This window comes from Chaetomium globosum, genomic scaffold (genome assembly GCF_000143365.1).
Source record: "Chaetomium globosum CBS 148.51 scaffold_1 genomic scaffold, whole genome shotgun sequence".
Classification (NCBI taxonomy): domain Eukaryota; kingdom Fungi; phylum Ascomycota; class Sordariomycetes; order Sordariales; family Chaetomiaceae; genus Chaetomium; species Chaetomium globosum.
In genome coordinates, this window is record NT_165976.1 from 2,858,968 (window position 1) to 2,870,724 (window position 11,757).

The 11,757-nt window shown below is 56.3% G+C and overlaps 3 protein-coding genes across 3 annotated transcripts in view; 2 read left to right on the top strand and 1 right to left on the bottom strand.

Annotated features, from left to right (window-relative positions):
• Positions 1–58: 58 nt before the first annotated feature.
• Positions 59–1,234, bottom strand: CHGG_00929 (uncharacterized protein; the record flags this gene model as incomplete). The annotated part of the gene is made up of 3 exons (XM_001220149.1): positions 59–878; positions 929–971; positions 1,039–1,234. The coding sequence occupies 3 exons, from the start codon at positions 1,232–1,234 to the stop codon at positions 59–61; spliced, it is 1,059 nt and encodes a 352-aa protein (XP_001220150.1).
• A 2,871-nt stretch (positions 1,235–4,105) lies between these two features.
• Positions 4,106–5,049, top strand: CHGG_00930 (uncharacterized protein; the record flags this gene model as incomplete). The annotated part of the gene is made up of 2 exons (XM_001220150.1): positions 4,106–4,298; positions 4,379–5,049. 2 exons carry the CDS (start codon positions 4,106–4,108, stop codon positions 5,047–5,049), a joined length of 864 nt encoding a protein of 287 aa, XP_001220151.1.
• A 2,163-nt stretch (positions 5,050–7,212) lies between these two features.
• CHGG_00931 (uncharacterized protein) overlaps positions 7,213–11,757 on the top strand; it is a gene marked incomplete at both ends in the record, with an annotated part of 5,019 nt that continues 474 nt past the window's right edge. Inside the window, 5 exons of the mRNA XM_001220151.1 lie at positions 7,213–8,330; positions 8,413–9,171; positions 9,426–10,749; positions 10,856–11,462; positions 11,525–11,751. Of these exons, the coding sequence (XP_001220152.1) occupies positions 7,213–8,330; positions 8,413–9,171; positions 9,426–10,749; positions 10,856–11,462; positions 11,525–11,751 (4,035 nt within the window). The remainder of the gene's footprint in view (positions 8,331–8,412; positions 9,172–9,425; positions 10,750–10,855; positions 11,463–11,524; positions 11,752–11,757) is intronic.

Here is an 11,757-nt window from a genome sequence, read left to right on the forward strand (position 1 = left end):
GATACTTTCTGTTCCCCTAGACTCGCTTCCTCATGCTGCCATAAATCATCCCCCTCTTCTATTTTTGCTCTGCCCGGTGGGGCCGTAAAGTGGGATCTCTAGAGAGCGCTGTCATGGCCGTAAGTAGTCCCCCTACTTGGACTAGCTGGGAATCGCCCGGTGTTATAGCTCGTAAGGTGGAAGGGGGTTGGTCGTTGTGTTTGTTGAGGGCGATGTGGAGGGTGATGGTGATGATCGAGGTTCTGTCGTGGTCGGGGGATGGCGGGCGGGAGGTGGTGGGTTTGGGGTCGGGGGTGATGGGGCGGTCGGTTATGAGGCCGGGAATGTCGACGATGATGCTGGCCTTTTCGGCGTAGGTGGTGGCGGTGTCGTACTCTGACTGGGAGCCTTGGTTGTAGTTGTCTATTTGGCCGTCGAGGTAGGGTTGGGCGTGTCGTTGACGGTCGGCCCACTTGCCTGTCGGGGTGTCCGGACAGAGAACGATAAGAGCAATGGCCGTGGTGATGACCATGGCGAGCGGGACGATGAAGGTCAGCCGCCAGGCTTGGCTAGGTATATACCCGGCAGCTACCAGCCCGTCATAAACCGCTGGCATGATGAAGTAAGTGATGCCACCGCCAGCGCTGCCGAAGCCGCCTGTGAGGGCGTTGGCGGTTCCCACGATGTTCTTGTCGAAGAAGCCTATTGACCAAACCTGGCAAGGAATGAAGGAACCCCCGAGGATGCCGATGAAGAAGCGGCTCACATAGAGGCCGGTAGCATTGTGTACTAGGGGGGCTAGACCAAGCGGGATCGACCCTACGAGAAGCAGGCCGCCAAAGACTTTGCGAGGGCCGAACTGGTCGCACAGGGGGCCCGCGATAAGACGAACAAGAAGTCTAGGATTGTAAGGAACACTCACGAAAACAATCGGGGGACCACCACTTACGTCGCGCACAAGGATACAATGTTCGAATTGGCAACCTCGGTCACTGATAGGTGAAGATCATTTCTGACGGTATGGGTCAACTACCGAGGCTGTCAGATTTCCCACAACACCATCCAACGACTCGAGACGGCGCACCAGAGGCGGAAAGGTGTACCAGGCCCAAAAGGCAATCATAAACCCGAACCAGGAGAAAAAGAAAACGCGCCCGTAAAGGTCCACCGGGTTGAAGAAAGGTATTGACCGGGCCTTGAGGGTGATCGGGTTGACGTTTGGAGGGCTGCAAAGGTGCGAGAACTTGAAACCCATGATGGCCGTCCTGCTCAAAGTAGAGCTAATGACTGCTAGGCAGGTGCTAGTGGACAGCCAAGTTACAGCATCGAAAGGACCGACATCAATTGTTATACACAAGCCATACCGCCTGGTATCTACAGAAAAGCGTCGACCCTACCAAGGGCACCGCCGCCTTGATCGACTCTAAAACCGCCTCCTTATCTCCGGCTCTGTGTCACTGGCATGGGAACAGTGAGAATAGGGTCATGTCAGGCCGCGGAGACATGCTATTCTGATGCGCGCAGAGCGCAACAATGGCATGCTGGCTGTGTGTGCAATGGGGCCAGGACCCTAAGGTTGACTGGCCTCCAGCTCCTCGCTGTTGATCGCAGATAAGGAGCAGCAGGGATATACGGGCCGGGCGGGAAACCCGCGGCGAGATAGCGCTCCCGCTACCTCGGAGATGCGCAATTGCCGTGACCGAGAAGAGCCGTGGGCCTTGTACGGATGTGGTGCTCTGGACGAAGTGACCAGAAGGTTGTTCGTCGCTGACTTGCTATTCCACGGTATAATCAGCAACCGGTCTCACCTGCACACATATCGATCGAGCTTGTCAAGCCCCCGAAATGTTGTTGTGTTGGTAGTTGTCGTGCCGTAATTATGGGGTTGGCTAGAATACCATTAGCAACAGCCCTAAAAGTAGCTAGGAGCTTAGCTGGGCTACAGAGGTGCGTTTGAGATGGCGCTAACATTGACACTGGTGCGCATCGTGGACCTGCGGAGGCGATGGCCGATGGTAGGTGGTATGCATCCTTATCTCTGGCGACCAGGTCTAAACCTCCCAAGTTCGTAACCCCGTTCGGCCCGGCCCACAAGATGGATGGTTATCTGACTCCTCCACATTGGCCTCGACCAGTCCAAAGATAGCCCTTTTCGGGCCCGAAACCCCCTTGATAAGGAAAGTAGGGCACTGCCGCACCGGGCAACGCTCTAAAGGATCGATATTTCGAATCATGAAGATGGAATTCCTGCTGATTTTCAAGGCGGTCAACCATTTGGGTCTCGTGATTGAAGAATAGGTTGAAACCTAGATTTCGATGCAACATTCCCGGCTTGATAACGACTTGCAAAAGATGGAAGCAAGAAGATGGTGTTGTCGGTGGGAGTTGAGGGTTGGGACTTGGCAAATGCTTGTTTGCTGGGCTCGGGAATGCTGGAACCCGCCTCGCGGCGCCTGGGCACCTGTGAACGTGAAGAGAACCCCCACGAACTGAGAACGTGCTCTCGCTCCCCCGCAAAATCCCCAAACGCAACTGCCTCTTTTCAATCTGCCGCCGGCCATATCAAAATGGGTACGGTCCGCACCTGCTCCAATTCTTCTTTCTACATCTTTAACTCGGACGACGACATTCCAGATCTCAGATTGGCGATCCTGGGCACTCCAAATCGTGCATACCGCGGAGTTACGCCAAGAACGCGCGGCTCGGTTCAGGGAACGGAGGCTGATTTACATTACATTGCATCCCACCTGTTGCAACCTCGAGAGCGTGCGGCCTCCCTTCGGATCCTTTTTCAGCCAGTCTCGAGATGATTCCACACCTCTGCAATTCCAATGGTGCAACTTCTCCATGATTCCCGCCCTCTCAGCGAACGATTCTACCCCTGCACTACGATGGCATCCACAACCACTTGTCGCACGCAGTCGCTCTCGATGCCGGTTTGTGCCGTTGCTCATTTCTCCGACCGTTGAAAGGGTCCAGCGGTGAGCCGGAAACGCACATTGGTCTCGCCGTTATGGGACACCGACCCGAAGTTTTTGACGGCAATCGTCGGAAGAAACTGCACAAAATGCACAAACAACACAGAATCTTGAGACTTTTCAGTGGGTTAGTGGCTCGTGCACTCGGCCCTCGGCGGCTATCGGAAGCCTCACCACGGCAGACCAGTATGATCCCCGCCGGTGTCGATGGCGCAATCGCTAATCCTACGTGCTAAAACAGGAGGGGAAATGCCTGATATAAAGTTGGCATGTCGCCATTCCGGAGGGGTGCTTTGGATGCTTGACTCCGGCCGCCCGGTGCTCTCTAATCCACTCCCGGGCCGGCCACCAAGGACCGGCCGGAATCCCGACTGCCGAAAAGCGGGTCCAACCTGCCCCACTTTTACCGACCGTGCCGGGAGACCTCCGGTCTCGACCCGTCCCATAACCGAAAGGTGATGTCACGCGGTTTCCTGAAACCGACAAACGATCAAGTCTGGACTCAGGGGTTATCTCGCCCCTTGTCCAGTTGTCGTCTTGGCGCCACCATGCCGTCATCTCCTACCACAATACTGGCGCCTCTCGGAACGAATACATGATGTGTTCAACACTGAGTGCATCGAGTGGGCGCTTGGCTTATTCCAAACTGTCGAATTGATTACCTGTACCACGCATTCCATCTCTCGGGGGCGGCCACCAAGGTTCTTAGGTGTGGGCGGCCTGAAGGGAGCTATCCATATTGGCAACCGACGGGGCACACCGTCTTTCTCGGGGAAGCTAGTGGCCGGGTGTCGGCGTGGATCCACCGGCCCAGCCAAGGCGGGAAGAGCCCTGTAGGGGCGATATCGTGAAAACTCGGTCGAGGACAACACCCAATGGACCATTTGTTGGTTTCATGGCTGTGAGTCAAACAAAGTTTGACACTATATCTTCTCACCGATGCCGCCGCTTGTTGTTACACATGCCAGGTCCCGCTCCCTTTGTATAACATCCATGAGTACATATACCATTGTTTGGGTTCTCATTCTAGACAACTCAAACTTGACTCTTGACGGTATTAATACGAATCAATTCTGAATTCTCTCTCCTTGAGATTTCCTTGAGCATCCCCAAACACACCAACTTGAATCCGGGCATCCTGTGTGGCAATGACACAGGAAAAAGAGTCAACCCCTAGCACACCCTCTAGCGGGGGCGTGCTCGAGTCCCAAGGCCTCAAGTCGCCAAACAGACAACCATCAACCCGCTCAAGGGCATGGAAGCATCTCAACGAGAATGTCTGTGCCTCGGCCCTCGCCGAGCTCGAGCTCCTCATCCTCACCTTCTGCATTGGTCTCCAAGGTAACGGCCGCCTTTTTTATAACCTACAACGCTTATGCCCTCACCACTTACTAACCAACCGCCCCCCCCCCACCAAACAGACGCCGTCTCCTTCCCCGACTTCCACTGCTTCGCCTCCAACCAGACCGGCAACACCGTCTTCCTCGTCCTAGCCATCGTCCTCCCCGAAGCCGACGGCGACATGTTCTACACGGCCAACATCGGCATCGCGCTGGGCTTCTTCCTGGCGGCGGCCTGGCTGACGGGCCAGCTGGGCCACATCGTGGGGGCGCGGCGCCGCTGCTGGCTGGTGCTGTGCAACCTGCTGCAGACGGCGCTCGTCTTCGCTGCCGCGGGCCTGCAGTACGCCCACCGCTCCCCGACCACGGGCCGCCTCGACCTCGACGGCGCCCGCGCCCCGAGCACCCTCTGGGCCATCGGCCTGCTCGCCACCGCCGCGGGGAGCCAGGTCGTCCAGGCCCGCTCCCTGCGCGTGACCGAGATTACGACGGCCATGGCCACGGCCGCGTGGGTCGATCTGATGATTGATCCGAACTTGTATGCGCGCAGCAACAGGGGCCGGAATAGGAGGCTGGGGTTTTTGGCGGCGCTGGTGTTGGGGACGCTGGCGGGCGCGTTTATCTTCAGGAGGGTGGGGTCGCCGGCGGCGTTGGTCGTCTCTGCGGCGGGTAAGTTGCTGGTGACGGTTATGTATCTGTTCAACCCGGCGGATAAACCCAAGGCGGAGGAGAGTGCCGAGGATTCGGCGTGATGGGGGAGAGTGTTTGCTTGTTATTTTGCGTCGTTTGGCTGGCGTTTGGGCGGTGCATTGATACCAGATAAAATGGGCGTGGCTGGAAAGATAAAAGAGAGGTAAAAGGCAGGATGTCTGCGGGAGGCCATGAAAGACTTGGGGCATGGGCTTCGCAGGGCAGGCCTTGCTGTTCCTCATGGTGGAAAGAATTTTCCTGTGTCAAGGAGCCCGCATAGAGTCAATGATAGGTTAATATTTTAGTTACCTATTAATAAACAGAGTCAATCCAAGATATAGGTTATAGACATGCAACCCCTACATTTGCGAAAGTGAAGATGCCTTCGCTACCGAACGCATCGCTCCTCTTACCCATAAAATAATGTCAAGCATATTTGATAGACTCGCCACACCAAGCCTCCCGCTTCTTACATCAAATCCCAATACCTAACTAAATGTAGTGTAGAGGTATGTACCTGCGTCAAGGACCGTGCCACAACCTGTGAGCCAGATTCATCATCAGCATTGGTCCACCTCACAACCTTTCCGTCTGGCGGTCTTCCAGTTGGCGCCCAAGGACGAGGTGCCTATCAATTTGAAGATATTTATTTTGTGTCTGGCTCATAGGACGGATGTCAAGGGGTATATAGTGTAAGGCAGAGCCTTTTTACGTTACCGAATACTGTCCTTTGCTCGCGCAACACCGCTTTCTTTTCTTACTAGTATTATCCTGCAAAATTATATGAGATGGACCAACCATTTCCTCCGCCACGCGGAGAGTTGATGTTTCGTGCTATTGTTGAGGTTCAATGCCTCGGTATTGTTAGGTACTTTTAGCCATTGGATGTCAGAAATTTATTGTCGGCTCCTGCCGCTTGTCCATCTGGTCCAGACTGCCGCCCCACCTAGATCCCTGCACCCGTAGCTCGGTACCTCTGTACCCCACTTACAGGCACCAGAACAGCTGACGGCGCGTCGTGTCCCTGAACGACGCGTCCCGCTCTGTTTCTCGTGGATTGTCCCCACAAAAAACCAAACAGACAGCTTCATCTGGGTGCTGTTCAACCAACTTCATCTGCTCGTTAACTAGGATTCCGCCGGAATCTTGAGGTACGGATGCGCATGGCTCGGGTCTGGGACACTTGTCTCAATTCGGCCTCATGACCCGCAACAACTTGGGGGAGCATCTGGGCTGGCTGCTAAACACCATAAAGCGATCACCAACTACAGCGCCGCAACTCCCCGCGGCCTCAGATTCGCTCAGCCATGTCCCTTCTTCTGTCCCAACTTCCGTCGCATCTTCGACCCCTAACTTGGATTCTCAACCAACCCGGGCAACCTATCTGGCCAACCATCTAGCTTCTATCTCGACCTCTACCCCCGTTCCAAGGAACTCGTCCACGAAACCCCCCGTCGCCACTTCCGCCTCGGCCTCCGCTTCAAACTCCCCCCCCCCGCCGCTTCCTACCGTCTCGCGGCGGCCTACAAATTCTAACTCCACCGGCAAATCTCGTCCACCTCCCCATAACACCACGCAACGAGGGGCCAGGGATCCCACGCCTAACTCGAACCCTTTAAATTCGACCTCGAATTTTGACTCTCATCCACCTCTTTCTGCGACCGCCAAAACCCAGTCTACGGATTTCATCTTAACTTCCAACCCCCATCGGCCTCCGTTTTTCCGCCGCCGCTCGGCGGGCTATAAATTCTACCTTCCCCTCCAATTCTCTTCCTCCTTCGCTTTCCACAAGCACGTCGCGCTCTTTCACCCTCGCGCACAACGGCCAAACCCCGGGCAGTTTGCGCACACTGACCAAGCGCCCGTGAAAGCAAAAGGCTTGGATTATTCCTTCTACCAAACAATATTTCCCAATACGCAACTTCCATTTAGCAAACAGCAACTTTGCCTACCCCGGCACCCACCACCGGCACAACCCAATTGGCCCTTTGCAACGCGCGTACTCGGCATCGCTCGCCCACGCATCGCCTTCCACCACGCTTCGGTCACGACAAGAACTACTTTCCCCGATCCCGGATGCTGGTGACCTTCGCAACACCCGCCCAACAGCCCAGTCAATTGGTTTCGTCGACGTCGACGATGATATTTTTTCGGACACTCTGGATTTGACCGACTTTGACAACCAAGACGGCTCTAGTTCAGTCTTGAAATTTGGCGAGGAAAAAATGTTGTGGCGTGAGGATTTTGCTGAACGTCCCGAGCCTGTTTCCAGTCGCGCGAAGAGGCTGAGGATGGACGACATGCCCCAGACGTCAGGCATGGCTATCAAGCTGGACCTGCCCAGCCAAGACGATGAATACCCGGATATCGATGACCTTGTTCCCCCCTCGTCCGTTCTTCGGTCTGTCGCCAAACTTCGGGCGAAATCCGTCCCCGTGGTGGCAGACAGCCCTTGCCCACAGGCTGCGACGAGATTGGCCTCCCAGGGTAACGATGTGGATGTCGCCGGGATGGAACCGCCCAGCAGCATGAGTTGGGATGCGGACAGGTGCATTGAAGCGGTGGGCTCGGGTTCGCCTGGCCACGATCTGGACAGTTCTCCGTCCATAACCGTCGAGACATTGCCGGATTGTGTCACATCTAGCCGGAAACGCAAGACACCCTCGTCGCCCAGTCCCAACCATGACGAATCCATCGAGGTGGGACTTACACCCTTCACCCAAACTAACAAGAAGCCCAAGACAAGGGACGATATCGTTTTGGACTCGGAGGACGACATGGTCATATCGTTGATGCACCAACCACCCGTGGATGACCACCGAAGCAGCCCTGACCCGGCTGGCAGCCATCAACCCCCCGACGAGGACCAGCACATGGAGATCGAAACACCGGCTCCCACCCACGAGACTCGGCCCGAAGTGCCGCCGCATTTTGGGGATCTTTCTCCCGCTACCGCTATCCAAGAAAAGGACATGGGGGAGCCGTCTAGTGATCCTGTTGAAGAAGTTCGGTCTGATGAGGCCGTGCCATCCCAAGATACCCTGCCCAAACAACAAGACTCGCAAGGCTCGCGCGATTCCAACCTCAGACGGAACAAGCATCTATTTCATCTATTTCTTGAGCGCCCATCTGTGTTGGACACCAAGATCATTTTCTTTGATGACCAGCTGCAGAGAAATAAGGAGGCATACACTCAACTGTCTCCTGTGAGAATGCACCGAGGGAAGACCGAGCACGGGTGCGAGATGCCCGGAACGCGTTGGTACAGAAGCGAAAGGCTTTGGACGCCATCAAAGTCCGAGCACGAAAACTATATGGAGCTTAGCAACAAAAGGGAGGAATTGTTGGTAGAGCTTGGGAATGCATTTGCCGACGGTCTGGACACCAGGGAGGAGGAGGCTCAGCTGGACATATGGTCAGGGGAGATGGGGGGCCAAGGAGAGGGAACTTCTCGCCCAACTCGTCGCCGTGGGTATTGATGACCTGGATTTTCTCAAGGATCCGAATGACTCCATCGCAGCCCCTGATTCACCCGTCATTCCTGTTGTGTTTGCCACACAGCCGTCTCACAAGCTCGGCCCGGCAGCCTTGTCGAAAAGGGGTGCCGACATCCCGGAATACAACTCCCAGGTGGTGCTCCAGACCCAACAACCATCGCAGAACCGAACCCAACAGCTATCACAGGGCCGAACCCAGGAGACAGCAGGCACCACGCTCGTGAACACAGCTACCCTGCCCTCGCTCCCATCTTTCTCCCAGGCACGCGGCTCGGCCAGACCTAGCAACCCGCGCACAGACCACACAGATGATCGAACCTGCATAGAGATACTGGATGATGACGATTTTGGGAATGCCATCAACGAGGGCCACATGGACTTACGAGACTCTTCCCCGCTTTCCAGCCCTGATGCAGATTTTCTGCCGAGGCCAATGCCCACCAAGCCGACCAGAACACCTAGCAAGCATATGAAGGCGTTTGCTTCTGACCAGTTTGACGACTACAGCGACGAGGAAGAAATGTTGGCAGCCGCAAACAGCTTTGAGCTGCAACAGCAGCAGCAACAGTCCACATCCGTCACGGCCGCATATCCCGTTCGCACTGAACTATCCGAGTCATCGGGGAATGCTGCGCTGCCGCCACCACGGAAACGGGCGTCTGCCCCGCCCATGCGCTCTCACAACAAGTCAAGGCGTCTATTAACGCCGAGTTAATGAGATTCCCTTGGTCTCGATGTCGCGAGTCCTGAAAGATCGGTTCCGGAAAGTCGGGAATTTCGCCGTAACCCAACTCAGGCCATCAACGCTACCCTTGGCCGGGTAAAGACCTTTTGTTCTGATCCCGACTGGAGGCGGCAAGTCGCTCTGCTACCAACTCCCAGCCCTGGTCAACTCGGGCAAAACTCGTGGTGTCACGCCTTGTCGTATCCCCACTGCTTAGTTTGATGAACGATCAGGTGGCCCATCTGACCCGCCTCAACATCCTTGCTGCAATGTCAACGGGGACCATCAACAACGCACTCCGCAACCACATTCTAGGCGCTTTCCACCAGCCTAACCCAGAGCATCACGTCCAGCTGCTCTATGTCACGCCCGAAATGATCACCAACAGCCCTGCTTTCAAAAAGGGCATTCAAACCCTCTATGACAAGGGCAAGCTAGCCCGCATCGTCATCGACGAGGCTCATTGTGTGAGCCACTGGGGGCACGATTTTCGGCCCGACTATAAGGCCCTAGGGACGTTTCGAGCCGCCTTCCCTGGCGTCCCAGTCATGGCGTTGACCGCGACCGCTACCAAGAACGTCATGGCCGATGTGAAGCACAATCTCAGCATGGAGAACTGTGAGATCTTTACTCAGAGCTTTAACCGCCCGAACCTTTACTACGAAGTCATTCCCAAGGCCGCGCGTTTTATTGGAGGCATGGGCAAACTCATCACCACGAAATATCCCGGGCAGTGCGGCATCGTCTACTGTCTGTCCCGCAAATCTGCCGAGGGTACGGCGACTGCCCTCGTGACTAAGCATAACATAAAGGCTCGCTATTATCACGCCCAGATGGACCCCGAGGCCAAGGTCGAAGTTCAGGAGAAGTGGCAGAAGGGCGAGGTCCATGTGGTCGTCGCCACGATTGCTTTTGGCATGGGCATCGACAAGCCAGATGTTCGGTTTGTCATCCATCAGAATATGCCCAAGAGCTTGGAGGGTTACTATCAAGAAACTGGACGCGCGGGCCGGGATGGGAACCCTTCGGATTGCTACCTTTACTTTGCCTACAGCGACATCCCCACCCTGAGGCGAATGGTGAACGAAGATAGGGACAAGCAGCCCGCGGAGAAGGAGCGACAACATGCCATGATCAATCGCATGGTGTCGTACTGCGAGAGCTCCTACGCTTGTCGCCGGGTTCAAATCCTCCGATACTTCGACGAGGCTTTCAATGCGAAGGAGTGCGGCAGCATGTGCGACAATTGTGTCGCCGGGCTAACAAGCGGGGAGCCCGTTCTTGAAGACTTTACCGAGTGCGCTGTGGCTCTTCTCACGGCCATCCAGTCCCAAGGGAAGATCACTTTGGGCAAGCTAGTCGAGGTCGTGACGGCGAGCAAAAATGTTGGGAAGCACCAGCACATCCCTGGCTTTGCGGTCTGCAAAGGAATGAAGAACTACGAGGTGCAGCGGGTCGCCATGGCTCTCCACGCCGAGGGCGCCTTAAAAGACCACCAAGAGACATGCGTGAGCAATGGCATCCCCGTCACCAACTACAAGGTAAGCACTCACACCGTCGCCACCGCTTTTTTTTTTTTTTTTCTTTTTCTTTTTTTTTTTTTCTTTTTGGGGTGTATCGGGTTGAATTAGGCTAACGTTATGGTAGCTGGACGCGCTGGCTCAGGAATACCTTAAGAAGGGACGACGGCTGCGTTTGGAAGTGAGGAGGCCGGATTTGGCTCCGCCGCCGATGAAAAAGAGAGGGCGTGGCGCCAAAGCCAACCAGTCGCCCCCGGATACCCTTGGCGGCGCACGGGGGAGAGGTCCCCCGCCGTCCACAAATATCTCGTCGCCCATCTCTGGGCTGTCGAGAAAATGGAACGACAGATCCGTTGTGCCGACACCCGTGGATGAGGGAGATGAGGGCGACGAAGTTGATGCGGACGACACGGGCGACGAGGGTGACGAAGGCGACGCGGGCCGCGACCTGCACGCCAACGGCTACGAGCGGGACGACTTTGTGGTTTCCGACGAGGAAGCCGAAGCGGCCTTCTTCGACCCCCCCGCCTTCCCCCAACGCCCTCCGCCCCCGGGCCGGCAGCAGACGCTAGACGAGTTGGGACCTCCCATCTCGCGCGACCCGCGCCTAGACGAGGCGGGCCTGGACGAAATCACCAGGACGTCGTCCAGGCGTTCGTCGAGCGGGCGCACGAGATGGAGGAAAGCCTCCGAAACAAGCACGGGCTCCGCCGGGCGCTCTTTACCGAGCAGCAGTACCGGGAGATGGCCATCCGGTGGACGATGACCGTCGCCCAGATGTACACCATCCGCGGAGTTGACAAGTCCAAGGTGGACTTATACGGCGCTAAGTTCGCCACCCTCGTCCAGCAGTTTCGCCGCCGATACCAGGACATGATGGGCCAGGGAGCCTCGTCGCCATTCTCCGCGGCCGAGATTGCGCCGAAGCGGCAGAAGAAGCGCGAGGTCGTCGACCTCATCAGCGACGACGAGGACTACGGCGGTCGCCAAGGCCGTGGTTCGCGCTCCCAGCGCCGCGATGGGGTCCAA